The following is a 24,194-nucleotide window of genomic DNA, read 5'->3' as shown; positions in this document are numbered from 1 at the left end:
TGAGGTCTAAAAGTGCTTCTTATGTCATGGTTTTGAGAAAATTGGAGGTAAAAACGAGGAGGCTGTCTCACATCAAAATGAGCTAAGGTCATCAAACTGAATATTTAGATTTTTGAAGTCGCTTATGGATGATTTTTTAAATTTAAAAAAGTTAGTATCGGGCTTGCAATCAGCGACTGCAAAAACCCCCGAGTTAAACCCTGGTTTTTTGTTCAAAGTTTATATTTTTGTTTTTTTGGACTTGCGTGCGAAGTTTTCATTTATATTTACATATATAGGTCTTTCCAAAATTTTCTTAAAACCTGAGCTATTTTGTACTTCAGAATCATGTTCAGCACACAATAATTCATCGCAGCCCAAGGATGATAGATTACGAAGATTCGGTTTCAGCTATGGTAAAAAACGAAATCGAGCGAATAACTTCGGCTGCACCGGGTACTCGGCAGCAGAATTCTACCCGCTCATTTCACTTGTCCAATCAGTCGTTGTGCAGACAGCAACGAAGTAACATGAACGATGGCTGCGTTATTTTCGTATACCACCAACACAATCTCAGTTTTTTGCGTAAGTATAACCCAGGTTATGTCAGCCAATCAGCTGATTCATTCAAATTCGGTGAGAACCGGTTAACGGTCTGATGTTGGCCACACCTTTTCTGTTGGCCACACCTTCTGATTTTTTTTCAACATGATGGTAATCCAAATATACATAATTAAAAAAATGAAAACGGCAGAAGTTAATTTTATAGATCCGTGTTTTGGAAAACAATGATACTACTTTGAGATATACAACTTTATTTTTAGCGCCGTATTGCAAAACTTAATCAGCAACCCTCGTACTAATTAACCGGGAGGTTTACTCTTTCCAATGAAGCAGCTTTTACAACAATTTTAGGTGGTGCTTTATATGGCATTTTTAAAAAGAAAACAGCCAGTGGACCCGCAAGTTATTTCAAATTGAGTAAATTGCAAGCAAAGTGCGCTATAATTTTAGCTACACTTTGTCTAAAGCAGATGTTAATAATCCGAAAGCTATTTGCTGCTCGTACAAGTAAAAATTATTTGGAACTTTTTCTATAGTCTATGTCTATTTATTGCTACTTGTAGAACTACGATATAAAAATGGATCTCAACATCATGTGGCGCATGTCACTTTAGCACACGCACCTCCAGAAATATACAATCGTTACGCAAATAATTACGACTCATTATGACTTTGTGCGGTATATGGAAGAACTGATTGTTTTGAATGAACTCATCGTTCTTCTTGCGCACCAAAATTGTCTTCACATAATCCTGTGCCTCCTCTGTGCTGGTATACTGATCACGTATGATTATTTCGGCTTGCAGACGACATGGCCAAGGCAGTAGCGCGTCATACTCGCCAGCTATGACATTGAGACATGCAATCATGTTGCGGCCCTTCCAAGTGCCTTTTCCGTTGGGGTGAATGTCGAGCTGCAATTGTATGAAAAAGTATTAATTAGTAGTTGAACGCTTACACTTACATACACCTATGCGTATATACTTGAGTCATTTAATTTTTTTACAACATTCGCAATTTTTTGCATGCTAAAAATTTAGTTCATGGTATAACAAACGCATCATACTTGTAAACAAACGATTGCAAACTTTGCACGAAATTCAAAAAAATATAATAAGTTGCAAAAAAACTATCTACTTTTCAATCATTATCTTTAAAAAACATCTGATTACAGGGTCCCGCACTCGAAGTGTAACCAATTAAAAAGGCCATAAATTTAGTTTGGAAAATGACTTTTATTCAATTTAAAGTAAAAAGTGTGTGAAAATAATACAAAATTAAGAATTAATTTACACCTGCTCGATATGACCACCTTTTGCCTTTACTATGGCCTTGAGACGGTCCAGAAACAAATCGCAAGCTGCCCAGTGATGTGACTTCCAGGTATTTTGGCCCACTCGCGGACAACGGCTTTTTGAGCGCCTCGAGTCTGTTGAATATTTTAGTTTGCTTGCCCTCCAAAATGGCCCAAAGGGAATAATCCATCGGATTCGCGTCTGGTAGATTTGAGAGCCATTGTGTGGCCGTTGTGAAGTTCGGATCGTTGTTTTTTAGACATTCTTGGTTCACTCGAGCTTTGTGAGATGGTGCCGAGTCCTGTTGAAAAGTTATGGTCTGCCACCGAAATGTTTATCTGCTCACGACTTTAACCTGCGGCAACCTCCAGAATACTTTCCCGATAATACTTCGCATTTACCTTGACGCCAGACTCGATGAGAACAATTGGAGAGCACCCATCTGTGATTACAGTGGCACAAACCATTACCTGTAGTGGGTGCTGCCTTCTCGTGGCGATTTGAAAAATGTTCTCGTGAAAAACACAATGTTCGGAAATTAACCGCTTTCGGCCAAGCGAAGCAACTCCTTCGCTCTCTGAAGTCTGACTTGTTGCTGCTTTGGTGTGAGATCATGCGCGTTGTGGATCTTGAAAGGCTTGACTTGAAGATTATTTTTCAGTATGCGGCGGATTCTACTGTCAGATATTTTCAGCTCTTCCGCCACTTGATTGGCACTTCGTCGGGGATTTCACGCAAGTCGCTTCTTCCCTTTTTGAACCATTTCACGTGACGTTGCCATCTTTTGATGACCACCTCCATGACGTTTCACGATACTGCCAGTATCATTGTAACGGGTAATGGTGCGATAAACAGAAACTTTATTTACTTTACCATTGAAATCCATTTCTGATTTTCTTTTTTCGTGTTTTCTCTCGGTAAAATGCTTTCGCGCGCTTGTAAATAATACTCTGGACTGTCACTTAGCCAACTAACAGACAGCTGATATACGAGCGGTCTGAAGTTGGCTACACTTCGAGTGCCGGACCCTGTATATAGCGCAAAGCGGTGAGCTTTGGCAATTTTTTTTTGCATGCGATGCTGAGAATTTTCTTCCATATAAAATTATTTTACACTCGAATGCATTTTCTTGTACTAAAATTGAATGGGCTACAAAAATTAATACCCAAAAGTTTTCTAGTTTTTTCTGAAGTTTTTTTTCTTTTTAAAAAGTGGACAATTTTTTATTTTCTTAAATTTTTATGAATTTCTTGCAAAGTTTCGAACTTTTGGATTCGATTGATGGAGTATTTATTGTGCAATACAATGATCTATATTTTTATAAAAAATATACGAAAAAAGTTTAGTATGAAAAATACTTTCTGATCAAGGTGAGAAAGTTCCCGTCACAACCGTCAGGAGACGCTCTCAGTCAACTGATTTAAATACTGTTTTTTTTTTGTTTTTGTTTTTGATAGATTGACACATCTCTGATTAACCTGCCTACTACAATTTTATCGTCATTGCTTGACATTTGTAAAATTACAGACTCTTGAGTAAATCTACTTCCGCACTTCTTTTCGTTTGTTTAGAGTTTTAAAAGTGGATTTTAATTGCAACGAGTTTATATTAAATTTTGTATTAACACGTTCCCTGTCCCAAAGCAAAAATGCAAAATTGACCGACAAGTCCAACAGCGTTTTTTGAATAATTAGTTTTTTTGTAGTCATAGCTTTAGTAATAATAATAATTAAAAAAAAAACGGATGTAGGGTATTTCTACCTGAAACACATATGGTCCATGAGCGTAGAAGGACATTTTTGCTTCTGCACGTTCATGAAACACATGTGGAACGTATCAGTGCTTATCAGGCGCACGTTTCCTGAACCATATGTGGCTCAGCGGACAGGGAACGTGTTAAAAATGGACTCAAAAATGGACGAAAACCGTTGGTGCGAAAAAATGTTGCGAAACTGTTTCGGTAATTGTACTCTAAAGACAACAGCCTTTACGAGTGGCATGGACGCTTCAGAAAAGATCGTGAGTCCATCGAGGATGATGAACATAGTGGCAGTGGCAGACCGTCGACATCGAAAACTGATAAAGTGAATGAAAAGTTGATCAATAATCGCAAATTAACCATCAGAGAACTGGCAGAGGTCTTGAACATTGCTTATTGAGCTCAGGACATTGTAATTAATAATTTAGGCTTGCTTCGCGTTGCTGTAAAGTTGTTCACAAAGAACTGAATTTCGTGCAAACAAAGGGACCGCGTTCATATTGCCAAAGACATAATTTTCAAATCTGAATCTGATCCAGCATTCGTAAAATGCATCATTACTAGAGACGAGATGTGCGTTTACGAATACGAGACGCAATCATGACATCAGACGAGTGAGTGGCGAGCTCCGAATGAACCAAGACCAAACAACTACGTCAGTTTTCAGTCAAAAATGAAAGCGATGCTCACGGTTTTTATGGATTATAATGGTCATGGTACACCACGCATTTTTGCCAGAAGGTCAGACAGTTCGTAAGAACTTTTATTTGGGCGTTATGACACGTTTTATGGTTTACGTGAAGCAATGCGGCAAAAAATAAATGATTCGTCGGAAAAGAACTCGTGGGTTTTGCAAAATGATAACGCACTGTCGTACGATGCCAACATTATCCGTGAATCTTTGACCAAGAACGAAACGAGTACCATTTGAATTCACTTGATATGGCTCTCTGTGATTTTTTTTTCTGTTAGATCGAGTCAAAAACCCATTACGGGTAACCCGTTTTAACAGCCGAAAGGAAGTAATGGAAAAATCGAAGACGGCTCTGATGGCTATACCGAAAATAGAGCTCCAGAAATTTTTCGAGCGCTGGACTGAACGCTGGCATAAATGCACTGCAGTTGATAGGGAGTACTTTCATAGGCGATAATATCACTTTTGAGGAACCGTGCTGTATGCTCGGCATACTCCAGTTTAAACAGAGAGCTGTAGGTCTTGCGGTGAATGAGGGTAAGACAAAGTATTTGCTGTCAACACACAGGGAGTCTTCGCGTCTTGGACAATATGTCAGTGTTGACAACTAACAATTCGAAGTTGTGCAGGACTTTCTCTACCTTAGGACTAGTATAAATAACAGAACTGACGTCTGCTTGGAGATCAAACGGAGAATAACTCTTGCCAACAGGTGTTACTTTGCGCTTAGTAGGCAGTTGAGAAGTAGAGCTCTCTCTCGAAGGACTAAACTAGCACTCTACAAAACGCTCTTTACTCCCGTCCTAATATATGGTGCAGCGGATGAAAAAGTTTTGGGAGCCTTCGAGAGAAAAATTCTGGGTAAGATCTTTGGCCCCCTCCGCGTAGGTGGGGAGTACCGCGTACGATGCAACAGTGAGTTGTATGACTTATGACAGCGGCTATGCTGGCTTGGCCATGTTACCCGTATGAAAGAAGACGCTCCAGCAAGGCAAATTTACTACACGCTACCCCGAAAAGAAAGGCGTGAAGAAGAAGACCACATCTTCGTTGGAAAGACCAAATGCTGCAGGATCTGTCTTCACTCGAGATTTCCAACTGACACCAACGAGCGCAGGACAGAAACAGCTGGCGCGCCATTTTGGGTTCGACCAAAACCGGCACACGGTTGTAGCGCCACATAAGTAAGTAAGTAAGGTATTACGAATATTGTAAAAATCTTAATTATGTAAGCACAAGTGTACAGGCATACATTATATAACACATATTGTTGCATTAGAGGGCGTCAACTTACGCGCAGTGCATAGCCATATGGCTTATTGGAGAACATCGCGCTATGCAGTATCGTTTCATATTGTTTCGCCTCCTCCAACTTCTTTGAGTAGTCTTTGATGCGCCACACCAAGTGACCTGTGTAAGAGTGCATCGATTTTTTTTGGATGTAGTTAAATTTATTATTTTCAAAAATACATTTCAATTTCTTACCCCTGGAGTTTTGTATGGTTGCTAGCCGTTGTTGTGTCGCCAAATGATTCTCCAAATCCGCTAGCGTTTGCATGGTTTGATGCAAACTCGTGTCAACTTGTTTCACCATTTCCTCCAACTTTTCGCAACGCTCTTCCGTTTCGCAGACAATATTTTTCATACCCTTGACCTCGAGATCCATATTCACCTGTTTGGCATTCAAATCGCTATTGGCGACAAATTTTGTTTTCAAATCGCTATCGATAACATTTAAAAATTCTTCGATTTGAATGAATTTGTCCCTAAAAAATAAGAAAAAATTTGAGTTAGTTAAAATTTTAGTTACTTTGCGACATACATATTTACAGAGTTTTCTTTTCATTTTCCAAAATCATCTCCTCCAGTTTCATGGTGTTGTCATTCAAGTGATTCACATGATCAGCCACTTCCATCGATAATTGTTGAATATTCTTTTGCAGCACATCCATTTCACTCTGTATGTCAGCTTTCACTTTCTGAAATGATAGCAGGTTAAAGTTTATTAAACCGCCTTTGATATTACCGCCTACCTTTATCATTTCGAAATTAGCCACATTGTCCTTGTATGCCTCACCAACTTCAAACTGCCGTTGCACAATCTCTTCATTGAGCAACGCTTTCATGCCATTCGTATTTTCATCGACGTCATGTTTCCAATCCTCCAAAACCTGATTGTATTTGCGTAGATTTCCGACATCTGTAATCAGGTGTAATCGTTGGCCAATCTCCTCGTTGAGCACCGAGCGTAAAGCGCTCAAATCCTTTTCGAGTTGTGTGACTCGATTATCCATGAATTGGTCGAGGCGTTCGAGACTGTTGGTGTGTTGTTGTAGTTGTGCTTTAGCCTTCGGACACTCTTTCAAGTGTGAACGCATGCGTATACGTGGCACAAATGCGTTGCAATTATTTGGACACTGCTCGAGTACTTGGCCGCAATGGATGAGGTGCTCCTGGAAGATTAAGTGAAATACAATAGATAAACTTGTAAGATAAGAGAGAAATTGGGATATTTTCATAGGATATTTTTTATGATATTTTATAGCATATGTTTTTTGCAAAGTGATGTAATTTGAAAGGAGTTTTTCGCCTATGCTGAAAAGCAAATGAAGATACCCTATAGAGTACATAATGACACTGTTGTTGTACAGCAACTATAGGTTTCATATGAATTTTTTTATTACAATTTTCATATATACATACACCGCTTCTCTATCCTTAGAAAGCCCTGGCGAATCTTCCGTTGTTCGAAACATCACTGCTTCTGCAGAATGCGTGCGCTTTATTTTTTATTATTTGAACTGATTTCAATTGCTTTGCACGTCCTAGCTATCATTTCTATCTCTAGTAGGATTCCTTGCTTGCTAGCTAGGCTAGCAGCGGATCTGCTTACCTAAATGGCCAAGCGACATGTGCTTCGCGTTAAAACGATTATTATTAATATTATGAGGTCAACTAGCACTGCGCCATGAAAGGACTATTGTGCCCCTTTCTGTGAACCCAACTTCGTCAATATACTTTGGTAGTTGTACTATTTTATATCCTCCTCTAGTACAACAAGTTTATCCAGCTGTTTGCATCAGAGCTGAGTACGATGCCAGCACATGTTTAGGGATTTCGTCTTCCTCGCTACAGAACCCGCAAGCTCCACGGAAGTACATTCTCAGGTTAGTAAGATAATAATACAATATATTGGGATGAGGAATAAGTTCATAGCGCTTTTAAATTTTCTTTAATTTTACAACAATTTGTTTGCCATTCGGCATGTATTTTTAACTTATTTCATTTTTTACCAGTTTTGAGGCTTAGAAATGGAATAACCAGGAGGCAAAAATCAATATTTTCGACACCTGCTCTTCTTTGATTTTGAAGGAAAACGGACGCCAAACCAGTCATGAACTGGCGAACAAAATGAACTGCGATCGTAAAACGATTCTCAATCACCTTCATTAAATTGGATTTAACGAAAAATTGGGAACCTGGGCGCCTCACGAGCTCAACGAAAAAGACAAAGAATATCGCCTTCAAATTGCTTCTCAGCATCTCGCCCGCCATCGAGCAACACGCGGTCATAAACAGCGCTCGAATCATCACGGAAGATGAGAAATGGTGCCTATACATCAATGTGAAGCAAAGAAAGGGGTGGGTGGCTCCAGGAGATACGCCAAAGCCGAGAGTCAAGCCAGGTTCTCATCCAAAGAAGATCATGATATGTGCTGGGTTTGACTGGGAGGGCATGGTGCACTAGGAAATGTTCGAAAATAATGCCACGTTCAAAAAGGAGCTCTACATTGCTCCGTTACACCGCGTGATTGAGACTATTCGACTGAAAAGACCTGATCGACATGGTCAAGCCATACTCCTTCACGACAACGCAAGGTGCCATACTGCACAGGTTGTCAAAGTCGCACTCCAAGAGCTCGAATGAGAGGCCCTTCAGCATCCGCCGTATTCTCTGGACCTTGCACCGACTGATTATCAACTTTTCCGCTCCTTGTCAAACCATATGGAGGAAGATGTCATTAAAAACTGTCTCAAGAACGTCCTTGACATCAGACCAGGCGATTTTTGGCCGAACGACATCAACAAATTGCTCGTTAGGTGGGAAGTGATTGTAAACAGCAACGGCGAATATAAAATTGATTCTCTTATTGACATAATTATTGTTTTTTGATTAAATAAAAATCTTCGGAAAAAATGCTACGAGCTTATTCCGAAACCTAACAAAATGCCCTGTGATAATTCTAAAATTATTCTTGTTTAATTCCGTACAATTTTTAAGCCGATTTAGGTTTGAATCATTGATTTTGATTTCGATAAACCCATTAGATTGTCTCGGTATGTTCTTCTTTGTCTTTCCTCTACTTCCTGAATCATAGGGGATCAGTTACTCTTTCTTAGGTCACAAAATGGCTCTGGATCTGTCAAATACCCATTTACTGGGTAATTTGTTTGCCATTTCGTTCCCAGTGGACCCGGAACCCATATACGTAACTAGTTGTTTTGGCCGAAGATATTCAGTTTAGCAAGACATTCCAGCAACAGTTTTGACGTAACTTGCATAGACTTGAGAGCCTTGATTGCTGACTGGCTATCAGTAGGGATAGCTAGGCTTCTGTTGTTACAGCTGCGGTCAAGGTCGAAGTGGGTGCATCTCTATATTGCATAGACTTCCGCTTGAAATATATTTGGGTTCTTGCCTAGCGCTGCTGAGTATCTTCTTCCGGGTCGCAGAAGATACCCCTGCATCTTCCTTGATGAATCCGTCCGAGTACCATATTTTGATTTATCTTGTTGGTTTCAGATAACCCTTCCCAAAACTTTTTGTTGCCTAGTTCAGTCTTGACGCTTTTGGCAAAAGAAAGCATTGATATCATCATATTCCATGGCATTGAGATGTTGTTGTTGTTGTAGCATGTAGGGTTGCTGGAATGGCAGCCCTTGAATATCCGTGTTGTTCCAATAACGTACAAAGGACTGTCGTGTGAGCGATATAACCCCAAATCTCAGGGGTTAGATCAGCAAGAATATCAAACTTTCTGGGATTCCGTTCAACGTCTGAGGCAGTGGTAAATTTGGTTGTTCTTGGGATAGCCTTCCTCGCTTGTAAGGGTATATGAATGTAAAGAGGTTTGAGTTCCAGAAAAACCTCCATTAATGCCGCAGGACATGCATGCATAGCTCTTTATATGCATACTCACGCATGAATCCTTCGTCGTGCATACTCAGTAGTCTGACTGCCATTTGGGAAATCATAGGTCCGACTATAGCCGTGCAATGCATAACAATATTTTTCGTGTACAGCGCCCACCTTTCGCTGCAATGGATTTACACGTTATGAATACTAGAATGGAGTTTACTCGCCATCTCTTCTATGTGCGCCTTAAGATAAAACCGTAGCACCTTAACGTTTTGACAAGTGTTGACTACTCATCTTTCTACGTGTTATGGAGAAATTGCGGAACACCGTCAAGGAAAACAGTTATAGGAAGCCAACAGAGTTTTCTAGCAGCTTCAAACTTGCACATTATTATACTAAAATATACATTAAAGTGCATACCAAAAAATTTCCTAAAAATTCTAATTAAAACCGTAGAATGGAGATATAAAGTCGGGGAATTTTTCAAATTTTTTTAGTAAAATTTTAAATTTAGATTTATATGGCTTTTATTAGGCAATAAGTTTTACTTTTATAAAAAGTAATGAAAATTCAAAAAAGGAAAAGATAAATAATGGAAACTGGCCTTCAAAATGTTGATGTGCTATTGTTTTCCCCGTGCAAACTTTCAAGTTAGGAAGATCGGTTAGAAAATACAAGTAATTATATAAATTGTATCGTAGAAATTGTATTTTTAAAACATAAAACACAGTGGACAAAGACCTGCATACACAAAATTTCTATTCAAATGGGTATACGCTGCAGTCTATCAAACAAACGTAATTTATTACCAAAAAATCATATTTATGCAAACAAAAAATAATGCACACAGATATTGTTGTCCTATTACCTATTGTAATAATCTTCAAAGCTTGGTTTTTGTTGCTTTTCAAGTTCATGAAAAGCTGTATGTGAATATGAATGTATGTCAGCAATATTTGTTTAACTAAACAATCATTTAATTATTTGGAAGAAGCGATAAGCGCATTCCATGCTTATCATTTTTTATTGCTGCCAAATTGTTTATCTCTGATAGCCCCTAATTTCAGTAAGGCACACATGAACTGTATCTAACTAGTATATTTAGATTGCTACATATAAAGCACAAAATTATAAATTATGTAAATACAGTGGGCCACAGCTTATTTGATACAGCACCCGATGTGAAATTAAAGTCTCAATATTTTCTAAACTTAATTTAAATGCAAAACCCATCACAACCTGTCATGGGTATTACACTAAACTGATCTTGTATTGGGTGTTTTTTTAGTTGCTTATGAATTATCGTTATCGACAACTAAAGTCTGACAGCTGAGAATGGCAAACTGTGTTGACATTTCTGTTCAGTAAAGTTTGGTAAATAATCATGAACCGTTTAACCCCAAAACAACGCTTCTAAAGAGTTGAAATTTATTTTGAAAAAAAAAGAAAAATAAATCAGCTCGCGAAGTTCATAAAGCGAAGTGTTGAAGAAGACGCCGAAATGTCGACTCGACGTCATGCTCTACTGGTTGGCCTTTGCCCTTTGATTACGTGGAAAATTTTACGTAAGGATCTTGGCTTATGTGACTATAAAATACAGCCCGTGCAAAAAGTCAAGTGACCATCGTTTGCGGCGCTTTTTTTTGCTGATTTCATTTTGATTTATTGGAAAAGGAGTCAAAAATTGAACTGATCGAATGGATCATATAACTCGTAGCCACTCCGGATCGTAGCCGCGAATAAATAAACTTATCCCAACAAGATATGTTTTATAATATCGTTTTAAGTTTTCAATCTCTTAAAAAAACACCCTTTATATACATTTGCGTTGCACGTGCGAAATCATAAACACGACGCACAATTGTAGGTCACAGCTTATTTGGTACAGGCATTTCTACTCCGCACAACGGAAAATTGTATTTGTGGATTACGAACGATGTCTGAGTTACGGTTGTGTGAGCCACTTCATGATGCTGATGAAGTTCATCAGGTTGTTGACATCAAGACCTGCCATAGCAGCAAGCGTAGCAAAGAAATGAGAGCCAAGAAGCATAAAACTTAGCCTCACAAGAGCAGGGCAGCTAAGGAAAAGGTATTGAAATGATTTCACCGCATCCCTCATACAGGTGATGTAAAAAGGGCTCGAAGTAGTGCCGAGTCTTACAGCATATATACCTTGCGGTTAGTGTATCATGAAAATTTAGAGCTGAGATTTTGTAAACCTCAAAGATCCCTCGAACACCTCTAATCCACACTTGGCCGGACAGATTTTGCGACCTTACAAGTTTGTGTACTTGGCCAGCGCTCGCTGAGTTGACGCAAAGCCCACTGTTCCAGATCGCAGTTGGTAGTCAAGGCAATCCAAATCTTTACCTTTACCGGATCCAATCGAAACTGAAGTAAGGCATTTCCTGATCAATTTCGAGTGCACTGTCATTGAGCCTAAGGCCCTATTGCTGCTTAACTATTGGAGTAAACATTTGCTTTGGTGACAGTTGCTATACAAGTATGCAGCCAATCAGCTGCTTCTTTGATAGCGGCTACCTATGCTTTGAATACAGTGCATTGAGAACTGAGTGATGTATACATGAATATCGATATTGGAAAATAAGGTCAGAAGTGCCCCAAGCTACATTTTTGGGGGCTCCGACGAGCGTTATATTGTTCGGATAGTGAATATGAATCCCAAACTAAGGGGGCCCAAGGTTGGCTGTAGATATTCAGCAGCAATTAGGAAAAATCTGCAGTGGTGGAACTAGCCGCCGCATGGTAAGGAGCACGCTTGCTTTGGGCTTTTGTAATGTGTATATTGTATATTCTCACGAGTCTAAACCCAACATTTTTTTCTCCGACGACATGTCTTACGTTTGGATAAAGAATAATACAGAAGAACTTACTAAAGAGAACATTAGAGCTACTTTTAATTATGGCGAGGGTAGTGTAATGGTTTGGGTATGTATGTCCTCAACTGATGTAGATGGCTCCAAAAGTCCAAGAAATCCAATCTAATCCAAAGTTCCGAGAAACTATGTATTTAGCGGACGAATTCCATTTTACCAAGATAATAATCCAATACATAAATTAGCAATCGTATAATCATGAATCATGTAGAACTTTTCCCATTTGAGATAACGGCGGTCTGCCTATTCTTTTGATATGAAAGTGAATGAAAACTTATGAGCTCCATTAGACAAAAAAACGGAGCTACAAAATTTCGATCAAAGAGGAGTTGAAGAAGAAGCTCCTAGAGGAAACACAGAAAATCATTTCTGAAAGAACACCAACTTGGTAAATTCAATGCAAACCTGTATTTAGGTTATTTCTAAGGCAAAAGGCTATCACACAAAATACTAGATTTTACCCCAGTAGTTCGGAGAAAAGAATACACCCACGGTAAGAAGGCATGGCTGTGGTAAACGGCGTTTAAAATCCAGTCGGAGAGGAGAGTATTTGGCTCAGAAGGCCTCATACATCCCGAGAACCTTCAGCGGTTAGGCTGTAAAGTCAATCAGGATCGATACCAGTAAGATCCTGTTTATGGTATACTGGAATTCTGGTAAAACAGTTTAAGGGCTGGTAAAAATAGTATTCTGTATGTTCAGTACAGGAGCATGCCACCTCACCGAAATGGCTGATAGGCTAATCTAACAATCACCTCCGTCTCGATAAAACCCTGGCTCGTTTTCAAGTACGTTCGAAGCTACAACACTATTAAGTTGGTCGTACAGGTTCAGTTGAGACAACTCCTGACTTGTGCCTGATTCTGGCTTTGAACACAAGCTTCCATATTGACTTGTGTCAACCCTTGCGTGGCGCCCCTACACTTGCATAAATAATCACGGGAGTTATTTTTAGACAACAGTATATCATGCCGAGATAGCGGCTTGAAGCGGAGACCCAAGCAATAAAAATGGAATCCAAGTAACAAAAACAACAACAAAAGAGAGGCATTGAAAATGTGGAGGAGAGAAGCGTGTTCAAAAGGAGCAGAAGAGTACTACGATCTTCCGCCCTGAGCACGCCTCAGCCATCAAAAAAGGCAAAGGAGAAAACAGCTGAAGAGAGACCTAGCAACACAGCAGAAGAGACTCTAACCGATACATCAAAACAGCCAACGCACTATGCCCTACACAGACCGTACTACTGTCGTGCTTTCACAGTTCTCCACAACAGGAGTTCATACAAAAAATTAGAGCCGCTGAAGAATAATCCCTTATGAAATTTAAAAGGGCGATAAACAAAATGAAGTTTGCGTTACTAAAGCAAAAGCACGACAGCATGGACATAAAAGCCGGAGTATCGGAACTAGAAGAAATGTTCGACGTAATTGGCAGTTACCGACATAATACTAAGTAGTGAGAAAATGGTGAGATTCATCAGTGGATTCGCGAAAACCCTGCTCCGAATGAAAAAGCGGTACATGGGCGTAGCCAAACAAGCATAGATCTTGTAACAAGCAAGATGGAACGCTACTCTGAAGTATACGAACGCAGATTTTATGATGGATTAGGCATTTTGAACCTCATCATTCATGAAAAAAATTAGATCTTTAACCCTAACACTGATTTTTAAAATGATTTAAGAATTATTCAAACTGTATTACATAAGCAGTGATCTGAAATATGCAGTATTTTCAATTTTCAATATTTTTGTTTAAAAATGTATATTTTGTTAAATATTTATTTATTTAATTTATTTATTTATTTAATTAATTAATAGTCTAAAAATACAGTATTTCTTACAGACTATGAAAACAGATTAATGCTGAATAAATTAATCAAAGTAAAATTAAACTTATAATTAACTAGTTTCAATTGTAATGAGTGAAAGAAAAAGAATACATTTTTTATAATTTACAGAAGAAGATTAGATTAATACTAAGAATTTAGTTCAACAATTCATTTAGAACCAATTTGAAGTGATTCTTTGTGGAACAGAAATCCAGGCCAGTATGATTTGACAGCGAATTAAAATCACCCAGAGTTCTAGAAATCGGAGCATTGGAAGCATAATTAGCTCGTGCCATCCCTAACCGGAAAAAATCATGATTCCGTAAACTTCGCTGAGGAATATTGAAATTGATTTTCTCGAGTAGCGATGGGGAGTCAATAACCCCATTTATCAAATCGAAGAGGAAAGTAATGGAGAGAATAGTCCTTCTAATATCTAGTGATTTTAGATTTATAAGCAAGCACCGACTTTTATAGGATGGAATTGGATCAGTGAAATTTAAAGAACGCAATGCATAACGCACAAAAGCTTTCTGGACACGTTCAAGCCTACTAATATGACAAGCATAATATGGTCTCCAAATAAAGACGGCATATTCCAACTTGGAACGCACCAGAGACGTATACAACAACTTTAGAGTATATGGATCAACAAAGTCTGAACTAAAACGTCGAATAAACGCAAGTACGGAATAAGACTTTGAAATAGTGTGATTAAAATGTTTTTGAAAAGAGAATTTAGAATCAAATACCACACCAAGATCAGTAATTTCACTTCGATGAGATAAGCTAGAACCACAAATGTGGTAGGAAGTGGGTATAAGAGAACAAGATTTAGAATAAGAAATATAAAAACACTTGCTTATATTTAAATCTAACTTATTTCTTTTACACCAAGAATCAACGTTATCTAGATCAGATTGAAGGTTTAAAGAGTCCACTGTACTTGCAATCCTCGAGTATATCTTTAAATCATCGGCATACAAGAGAAAATTTGCGTTATTAAAACAACTAGAAATGTCATTAATAAAAAGTATAAAAAGTAAGGGGCCCAGTATACTTCCCTGAGGTACACCAGAGGACGCAATGAAAGAAATAGATGACACACCATCAACATTAACAACACATTTCCGAGAGGAGAGATAGGATTTAATCCATTTTAAAAGAGTGGAATGGAATCCTATAGCACTCAATTTGGAAATTAAGCAAGATTTGAAACAGTAGATCTACCTTTCATGAAGCCATGTTGGTCTACTGAAATATAACGACTAACTACGAAATAGATTTTATCTTTCACTATTAATTCAAATAATTTTGATACCGTGGATAATTTGGCAATTGGTCTATAATTAGCAATATTGTTTTTATTTCCACTTTTGAATACTGGATTAATGGTTGTTACTTTCCAGGCATCTATGAATTCTCCTCGATCAAGGGATTTGTTAAACATTAACAAAAGTGGATAGGCAATTGCAGAGCAGTTTTTAAGAAGATACGAAGATAGCCCATCTACATCAGTTTTTGTTGATGTTTTGAGTTGCCGAATTCCATCTTCGATATCAGAAAGCGTAAAAGTTAACGAGCCAATATTGATTGAGGAATTCATGCTCGAATGAAACTCATCAATTAAATCAGAGTCTACTTGAAAATTTGAACAAAAAAAATCTGCGAAAAGATTGGCTGCATCTGTAGAAGTATGTGCTTGAGTTTCGTTATAGAAGACAACCGAAGGAATACTTGAGCATGATTTCCTAGATCTAACATAACGCCAGAAGGAACTAGGATTTGATTTAATGTCCGATTCGAACTTGAGAATATAATTTCGCTTTAAGTCCCTATCCAAAGATTTAAGTTCTCTAGAGAACTGTAGATATTTATCTTATCTGTGAAGGAATGAGAAAACTTAAACTTTTTGAAATATTTATTTCTCAAATTTTTTAGTTTTCTCAGTTCCTTGGTACGCCACGGTACTCTATAACTAGTCCTATTTATCACTGGTATATTATTTTTACAGATATCATTTATATTATGCTTGAAAATATCATAACAATTGGCAACTTCAACCCCAGTAAATAAAGAATCCCAGTCTATAATATCAACTGCTGAATTAATTATATTAAAATCAAAGTTTTTAAAACAAAAATTGGAAGTCACATTCTCAAAATAAAAATCATTAAACTCATAGAATTCTATATGAAGGACAAGTGGTACATGATGCAGACCAGGAGTAGACAGAGGGTCTACACATTCAATTAAAGAAAAATTTATATTGTCAGTAATGAAAATGAGATCGAGAATTCGAGAAAGACTATTTGAGAAATTATTTATCTGAACCAGTCCAAAACTTAAAAAATTGTCAATCAAATAAATTTCAGATATACTACTAACATTGTTAGGACATAATGCAGTACTATCATCTAAACTAGACCATTCAATATTACTCAGATTGAAGTCCCCAAGAACACAAAAGTTGCCATTATTTGAGGTTAGAGCTAAAACATTATCCACATGTGCTTTATACAGTGTATCAATACTTGACGGAGGAATATATGACGCACAAATCAATATATGAAGTATCTTATATATATATGTATATAATTGGCGCGCACACCATTTGTGTGTGTTTGGCCGAGCTCCTCCTCCTATTTCTGGTGTGTGTCTTGATGTTGTTCCACAAATTTGGGGACCTACAGTTTCAAGCCGACTCCGAACTGCAGATGTTTTTATGAGGAGCTTTTTCATGGCAGAAATACACTCGGAGGTTTGCCATTGCCTGCCGAGGGGCGACCACTATTAGAAAAACTGGTTTCTTAATTTTAATGTTTCACTAAGATTCGAATCTACGTTGTCTTTAAATTCCGAATGGTATTCACCGACCAACCCATTCGGCTACGGCGCCCGCTAGTGTCTTAACTATATTAAATTCGTCACTATGTATATAAAGCGGTGTTTTATTTTGTTCAATATTTCTTTCAGTTTATTTGAATTCCACTTACATACAAATATTATTTTATTTTGAAATTTACCCATCAACACATAATCTCCCGGAAATTTTCCCTTGGCCCTATTGTTATTCTAGGCCAAGAATGGTTGATGCAAATTTTTTATTACTCCTTCCACGTTAAGAAGATGTGTATTAAACAATTAAACTAATTTTTAAGATTCTCACCGGACTTTACATCTACCATATGTAGGAATAACTCACTTTTATATTTCACTTTATTGAAAACTCCAAATGCACAGTAGCTGAACTTAGAATTTATGACACGTAATAATTAATAATATCGAATTTAAGTTGGTTTACCAATTTTTGGCTTATTTACTAACACTAAGCAAATTTATGTATGCTCCATCTGACTGCCCGGTATTGACTAAATGTCTATAAGAGTAGCAGGAGTTCATGGTAAACATCGTTAATGACTAAGAAACACTAGCCAAGGTGATGGTCTATTGATAAGCAGAAAATATCTATGACTCAAAATATATGCATGCATATCCAACAAATTTATTGATAAGCGAAAAATTAATAATAACAAGTGTATTACATGTGTGTACGTGTACTCGTCTGAGGGACTTGTAGTGAAATGGTTACATTTTATTAGTAACAATAAGCAATACCACACAAGCCAACCAGGCCCTTCGCTTATGAACATTTACAGGGAAGTGCAGAAAACTCTGGATATGATTGACAATTGGTGATGTGCGAATGGGCTATCGGCAAATCCCACCAAGACTGGCATTGCCCTCTTCACCAGAAGGAGGAAGCTTGATGGACTCGTTCTACCTAAGCTAAAAGGAGTCAGAATCCAGCTATCCAAGGAAATTAAATATCTTGGAGTAATCCCCGATAGTAAACTCCTCTAGAAACGACACGTTGAATCAAAGAAATCCAAAGCACTGACAGCCTTCTGGCAGTACACGAGGGTTTTTGGAAAAACGTGGCATCTTACTCCTAGCAAGGTCCTATGAATTTACATGGCTATGATAAGACCTATTGACATCATGTATTGGCATCAGTGGTCTGGATGAGTTGACTCTCAGAGGCTCAACTGTGGTCAAACTCAGAAAATGAGGCCGGCAAACACTGTTTTTGCATTTTCAGGGATGGATTCGTATGAAATATGTACATAAACAAGCAAACAATTTAAAATTTGATGTGCAAAATAAATTATTTAAAACTGAAATACAAAAGTAATATAATAATAATAAAGTAATGAACACGAAAAACATAAGTTATAAATAAATACATAAAATATTACGATTTTTTTATATAACACTAAAAGTGCGTAACAAAAAAACACCGAATGACTTAAAGCGGATTACCTTTAATCTTTGTAAAATATCTCAAACTCAAATTCAATTCCCTTACCTACGCTTTTCAACCATAGAATATATACGTGTAACAAATTTATATGTATAAAACGTATTCCCAAGACTAATTAAAAGTAGAAAAGGCTTGAAAAGGATATAAAAGGCTTTGGAAAACTCTAAAATTCCCTTCAATTTAAATTATTAAACAAAAACGAACTGTTTTCGTCAGTTATTTTCTGCGCTCTTGGCAGCCCGCCATTTCGCCTATCAGCTGTTCAAAATTCCATAATGTGATGCTGCCAAATTTGAAACAAGCTCATGGGCTCTCTCTCAAAATTAAAGAGTTTCGCATCTTATTATCTATGCTTCTAATGACTTGTAGTTCGTTTCGAATTATGTTCAAAGCCAAATACTATATCTCGTCACCAGTAATAATGATTTCGGTAACATTTTGACTCCTAACACATCGGACACAACGCTTTGCATCGAAGTGAGAATAATTTTCTTAATTTCGTCGATGTTTCTGTTAGTTAAAAGGCGGATGGAGAACCAAAACGAAGTATATAATCAAACACAAACGACCCGATTTAAATGCTGTAAATCACGTACAAATTAATTGTCTTAGCACAAATTAAACTTTTATGATAAAAAAATAAAAGAATATAGTATATGTCACATGAGGAAAAGTGCAAGCCACTCTTGCATTAAGTGAGTTTTGCAAGATGTTTAGAGCTATAAAAAGCAAAAAAAAAACAGATAAATAAGGAAAAAGCTACAGATACCATGACTTCTAGAATACGTCTTGACAAATGTCAATTTTTATTAACAATTAATTTATTAACCCTAATCCCATGTCGATGGGTCGTTCATGTACGACGCTTATTTCTACTATATAACGCCAACAGAAAATTAGAAACAATTCATAACGTAACTTCTAAGCTTTAGCTAAACACATTCGAAGATATAATTTTATAATAATATTTTATGATAAACAAATAGTATGAAACATGCACCGTGCAGTCATAATATTTTGAAAATTTGCAATTTTCTTAAACAATTTATTTTAAAATTAGAGTATGCTCGTATGCATATTTGCTTTGCATGTAATAAAAATAATGTACATGTTTGGAGCTACATACAAGGTCATCATAGCTCATATGCATGTATGTATGTATATATGTACATAAGTACGTACATAAGTAAAAAATGAAATATTTGTAGCATCTAAATCAAAACATAAAGAAAAAACTAATTCACACTCATTCTGCTAACTCATCTCATCAAAACAAAAAAAAAAACGAATTTCATTCTTAAGCGCAGTCCCAGCCAACCTTGTATACGGCTTGTATACGCACATGCGCTGTTTATGTACATACATACATATTTGACTTCGCCACGCGCTCGGCTCTTTGATAAACCAATCTGCGTACGTACAAATACAATTTCGATGAATTCTCTAAATGTTCTATACTTGTCGGTTCTGTTCGTTCTACTTGTTGCAGCGGAACGGCTGTTGTTGCTACGGCTACAGCCACTGTTACTCTCACATTCTCTTCTAATAAAGGCGACATACTGTTGCAAAAATTCATGCTCGCCTAAAGAAGTTCAAAAATCACTAGTCAAAAGTAAATATAATTCACAAAAAAAGTTCTCACATTTTATCACGATAAGCTTATAAAGGGTTTTCCAATAACAGGTGTTACAGGTGAATGGATTGCGCTATTGAGAGATGATTAACTATTCTTTATGGCCGGAATTGGATGGTATTGATTTGGACAACGTTCATTTTCAACAAGACGCCGCTATGTGCCACGCAAGCAACGAAACCATTGATCTTTTACGGGAAAAGTTTCCGGCCGTGTTATCTCTCGGAGAGGTAATCACAACTGGCCACAGAGATCTTGTTATTTAACCCCTTGTGACTTTTTTCTTTGGGGCCACGTGAAAGAGAAGCTCTACGCCAATAGCTCAGGGTCGATTCAAGACCTCAAAGATGGAATTCGTGAGGCTATCGAGGACATAGGGCAGCCACTTTGCAATTCGGTTATGGAAAATTTCATGAAAAGTATATTGTCCTGTAAGCGTGGTCTTGGCGGTCATTTGTCTGATGTTATTTTTTACTATTACCGGCATACCTTCCTCTCTATAATGAAATAAACATCCATCATTTGTATTAAAAAATAGCATTTTTCTTTGAATATCAAAATAACACCTCTTATTAAAAACCCTTTATAAGTACAAACTAACAGGCAAAATAGAAAATTTGTAAATTTCCAACAATTTTAATTCAAAGCTACAGCCAGCGATAAAGATTTTGTCCCACGAAATTTTAGTCAGTTTTGACTGCCTTTCTTTTGTTTTTTTAATTTTATATATTTTTATAAAAATATGGTTTATTCTACAACAAATATCATATAAACCAAACTTGTCAACATTTTGTGGTAGTATAGTTCTTTTACGAGTTTTTTTTTAATTTTTTTTTCTTATAACTTTTATATATCTTCTTTACATCCACCAATTTTGGTGCACTCATGTTCATCAGCCTTATCTTCTATTCCTATATTTATACTCTGATATCAATGTTTTATTGTACACTGAATAATGATAAGACTTCTATTAAAGCATTATCCCAATTTAGCATTTTTCGGAGCTATGGAGAGCAAATATGTATGTCATTTCTTGTCCGCACACGTTTTTTTACTCAATTTCCAGGAGTTATTCTGAAATTTTCGCAACCGTATAACAACGTGCTAAGCTGATAGACGGTTGAGAGATTGCAGAATGTTACGGATACCCGGCTGTGGTACCGCTACTCGGTTCTCAGTGAATTTGCAGAGTAATTGTCGAGATTTGTTTACATTATTGATTACAAAGATTTGTTGTCTTTCTATTCTCTTCTTATTATCTTCAGTGTTTACATTAACCTAACCTAACTTTATTAATTGTTTACAAATTTTCGCTATTTTGACACGCTCGTCTAAGTTTTCTCACCCATTTGTATCATCTAAATTTAAATCACCAAGAACTGCTCTATTGAAAAATGTACGATCGTTGACGACTAAGCTGGAATTTTTCATACTAGTGAAGGGCATATGCTTTTCACTTGAATTTATGACTATTACTACTTATTTCATATGAGTCTAATAACTCAACCCCGAAGAAGGTTCTATAAAAAAATAATCTATCGCTCGGAGGCGGGTTAAGCTATTTGAAAAACAACCTCAAGACACACTTCACAAATTGAAGAAGGAACACGACCAAACACCTAACAAAGAATGCATGTACTAGTCAATTACATAAATATAAATATATATATATTACATATTTACGTAAACGTAAACAATACACCTGCGTTCAGAATAATAGCAGCGTGACATGTTGCAAAGTTTTGAGGACTTATTTATTTTTTATATATTTTATTTATTTTTTATAAAAATATAGTTCATACTACGACAAAAATTATACCTATAACTGAATGTTTCTAACTTTGCAGAAACTTTAAAAAATTAATCAATAAATTGACATCAGTATAATTTTTTAGAAAAATTTTGGGTATGCAGTTTTGTAGAATTTTTTGTAAATTTTGGTATACTATTGTGCAGTTTAGCGTGGCTGAAAATTAGCGTAGATTTTTGACAATTTTGTTTGATGATGGCGTTATGTATTTCCTTCCATATAATGAATGCTCGAAAATTTATTTAAGTACTTGCCTATGTACAAATGGAAGATAAGTCATCAAACGAAATAAAAAAAGAGGGTTTTTAAAGAAGTATTTGCCACTCACAATCATAGGTAAATGGGGCGAATCAGGTTGCACACGAAAATTGAAGCAGAAGCGCGACTTAGAACCAGCCAAGATTGTTGTATTTGGTACACTACTTTCGTTATCAAATGAAGTTCAAATACAAGTTTTTAATTTATTATGAGTTCTAATGGTGTGATAGCTGACTTCGTCTAATACCTCATAATACCTACCGTAAAGGTTTGTGAGTCGAACCATTCGTTGCAGAAAAGGCACGATGATTTTTCGTACTTAAGAACAGTCGTCGAACCATTTGACGCCGAAGAACTACCATTTGAGATACGCGAATAACCATTGCCATTCATAGCCATGGTGCTTATATTATATTAACGCGAATATTGCCCCAGAGTAGTGTAATTTATTATTTTTCTTGCTCCACTCCGAGAATTTTTAATAAAAAGCAATTAGTTTGTGTTTTATTCAACAACACTCGAATCACACATCCACTCCAATTAGGAAAAAATTTAAATAACGTAATTCACTTCAATTCACTGCTCTTAATGATGACAACTATGTAATTAGCACTTCCAACTGGTTTGCAACAATTAACTCAATTGGTGGAAGGCAGGTATGACCAACGAAGAGGTGAGAGTTAAATGAGATAATTATTGCCGTAATATGTACTTCAGTACTTGTACGTATGCATGTATATATGGTATGATTACTTATTTCTTGCGTGTCTGTATGTAAGTATTTAATCAGATTTGACACATTCTAATTACACTCGCGGCACTGCGGAAACTGAAACAAAATACCGACGAATCGTTTAGCGAAACAACTCTTCGACAACTAAATTTCTCAATAGAATACCAGCCAACTACTACTGGCGAATGGGTGGATGAAAAAGCAAAAAAAAAAAAGAAAAATTCAATGCGTGTTTTATCAAAATTTCATACACAAAAAATGAAAGATAATAATAGCACAACTACAACAATGCAATGAAATAGGTATAAAAACAACAAATACATCTAGGCTTTTGTATGTATATATGTAGGTAGGTATATATGCACATATATAATACATCCTTTAATAGGTATTTGGCCGAGCTTCTCCTCCAGTCTGTGGCGTGTGGCTTGATGTTGAGCGAGAAATGAGGACCCTATAATTTTACACCGTCAGCTGGCTTTTTGATAAGAACCTTTTACATTCCAGATAAATACTTGGACTTAGCTATAGGCTGCTAATTGGCTAAATCGCTCTTATAAACAACTTTTCTAAAATTTCTTTTTTCATCCCTATAGAAGTTTGGCATCGAACCCGACACTCGTGCAATGATAACCACGCACACACTTACTCAACTACGAGTATGCTGGCCACCTCGCACAGAATTAATATCTGTTAAAAATTTATAAGCGTATCCATATTTATTTGTGCCTTTGTTATCAGCTGACACAACAACAATAATGTACAGCGGCTATAACAAGTGCGATAACAACGCAAAAGTAAAGCAATGATAATGATTTTTCAGTACCTGTAGCTATGCTTTGCAGAAATATTCGCGTCCGAAGTTAGTAAGTCGTCATATTATGCGTGTGTAGGTACATAGAATGTGTGTGTGTGTATGAACCGTGAGTATAATTCATTTGTTGGCTTGCTTGGAGCTGTGAGCTGTGGCTGGCGTGTGGTTGTTAATACTCAAATTGTGCAACAACAGATTAAGCTAATCATCACCGCCCTCTATCGCCCTTTATGCATAATTTTTTTTTTTTGTTTTTTGCAATGCTTTACTACTTGGAATTATATTATATGTTGTGTCTACATAAAGATGGTGCTCTAGAAATTGTTAAGAAATATACAGGGTGCGCCATATTTTATGTCGGTATGAAAACATGGAATAACTTTGAAATAAAAAACAACTGACTTGTATAAGTGCGGTATTTTTATTTGGTTTGGTTATTTACAATTTATAAAAACTATTTT

At 36.7% G+C, this 24,194-nt stretch overlaps 1 protein-coding gene across 2 annotated transcripts; it reads right to left on the bottom strand.

Moving 5' to 3' along the window:
* Positions 1-810: 810 nt before the first annotated feature.
* On the bottom strand, positions 811-23,049 carry LOC128858224 (TNF receptor-associated factor 3). Of its 2 annotated transcripts, none has more exons than XM_054094304.1 (6): positions 22,448-23,049; positions 6,325-6,744; positions 6,122-6,270; positions 5,777-6,057; positions 5,586-5,701; positions 811-1,457 (listed from the first exon to the last, which is right to left on the bottom strand). In XM_054094304.1, exons 1-6 carry the CDS (start codon positions 22,583-22,585, stop codon positions 1,149-1,151), a joined length of 1,413 nt encoding a protein of 470 aa, XP_053950279.1. In that variant the 5' UTR covers positions 22,586-23,049; the 3' UTR covers positions 811-1,148. The 2 variants fall into 2 exon arrangements, with proteins under 2 accessions (XP_053950279.1, XP_053950280.1); XM_054094305.1 differs by lacking the exon at positions 22,448-23,049 and adding an exon at positions 17,367-17,519.
* Positions 23,050-24,194: the final 1,145 nt, after the last annotated feature.

Source organism: Anastrepha ludens, chromosome 3 (assembly GCF_028408465.1).
Source record: "Anastrepha ludens isolate Willacy chromosome 3, idAnaLude1.1, whole genome shotgun sequence".
In the NCBI taxonomy this organism is placed as follows: Eukaryota; Metazoa; Arthropoda; class Insecta; order Diptera; family Tephritidae; genus Anastrepha; species Anastrepha ludens.
Note: the sequence above shows the minus strand (reverse complement) of the source record. Positions and strands in the feature narration are given on the sequence as shown.

Excerpts from the sequence above, each read along its gene's own strand:
- LOC128858224 (XM_054094304.1), bottom strand. The coding sequence starts at position 22,585 with ATGGCTATGAATGGCAATGGTTATTCGCGTATCTCAAATGGTAGTTCT. Across the intron at positions 6,745-22,447 it reads TCGACTCACAAACCTTTACG|GAGCACCTCATCCATTGCGG; the intron begins GTAGGTATTATG and ends TTAATCTTCCAG. Across the intron at positions 6,271-6,324 it reads CTAATTTCGAAATGATAAAG|AAAGTGAAAGCTGACATACA; the intron begins GTAGGCGGTAAT and ends CTATCATTTCAG.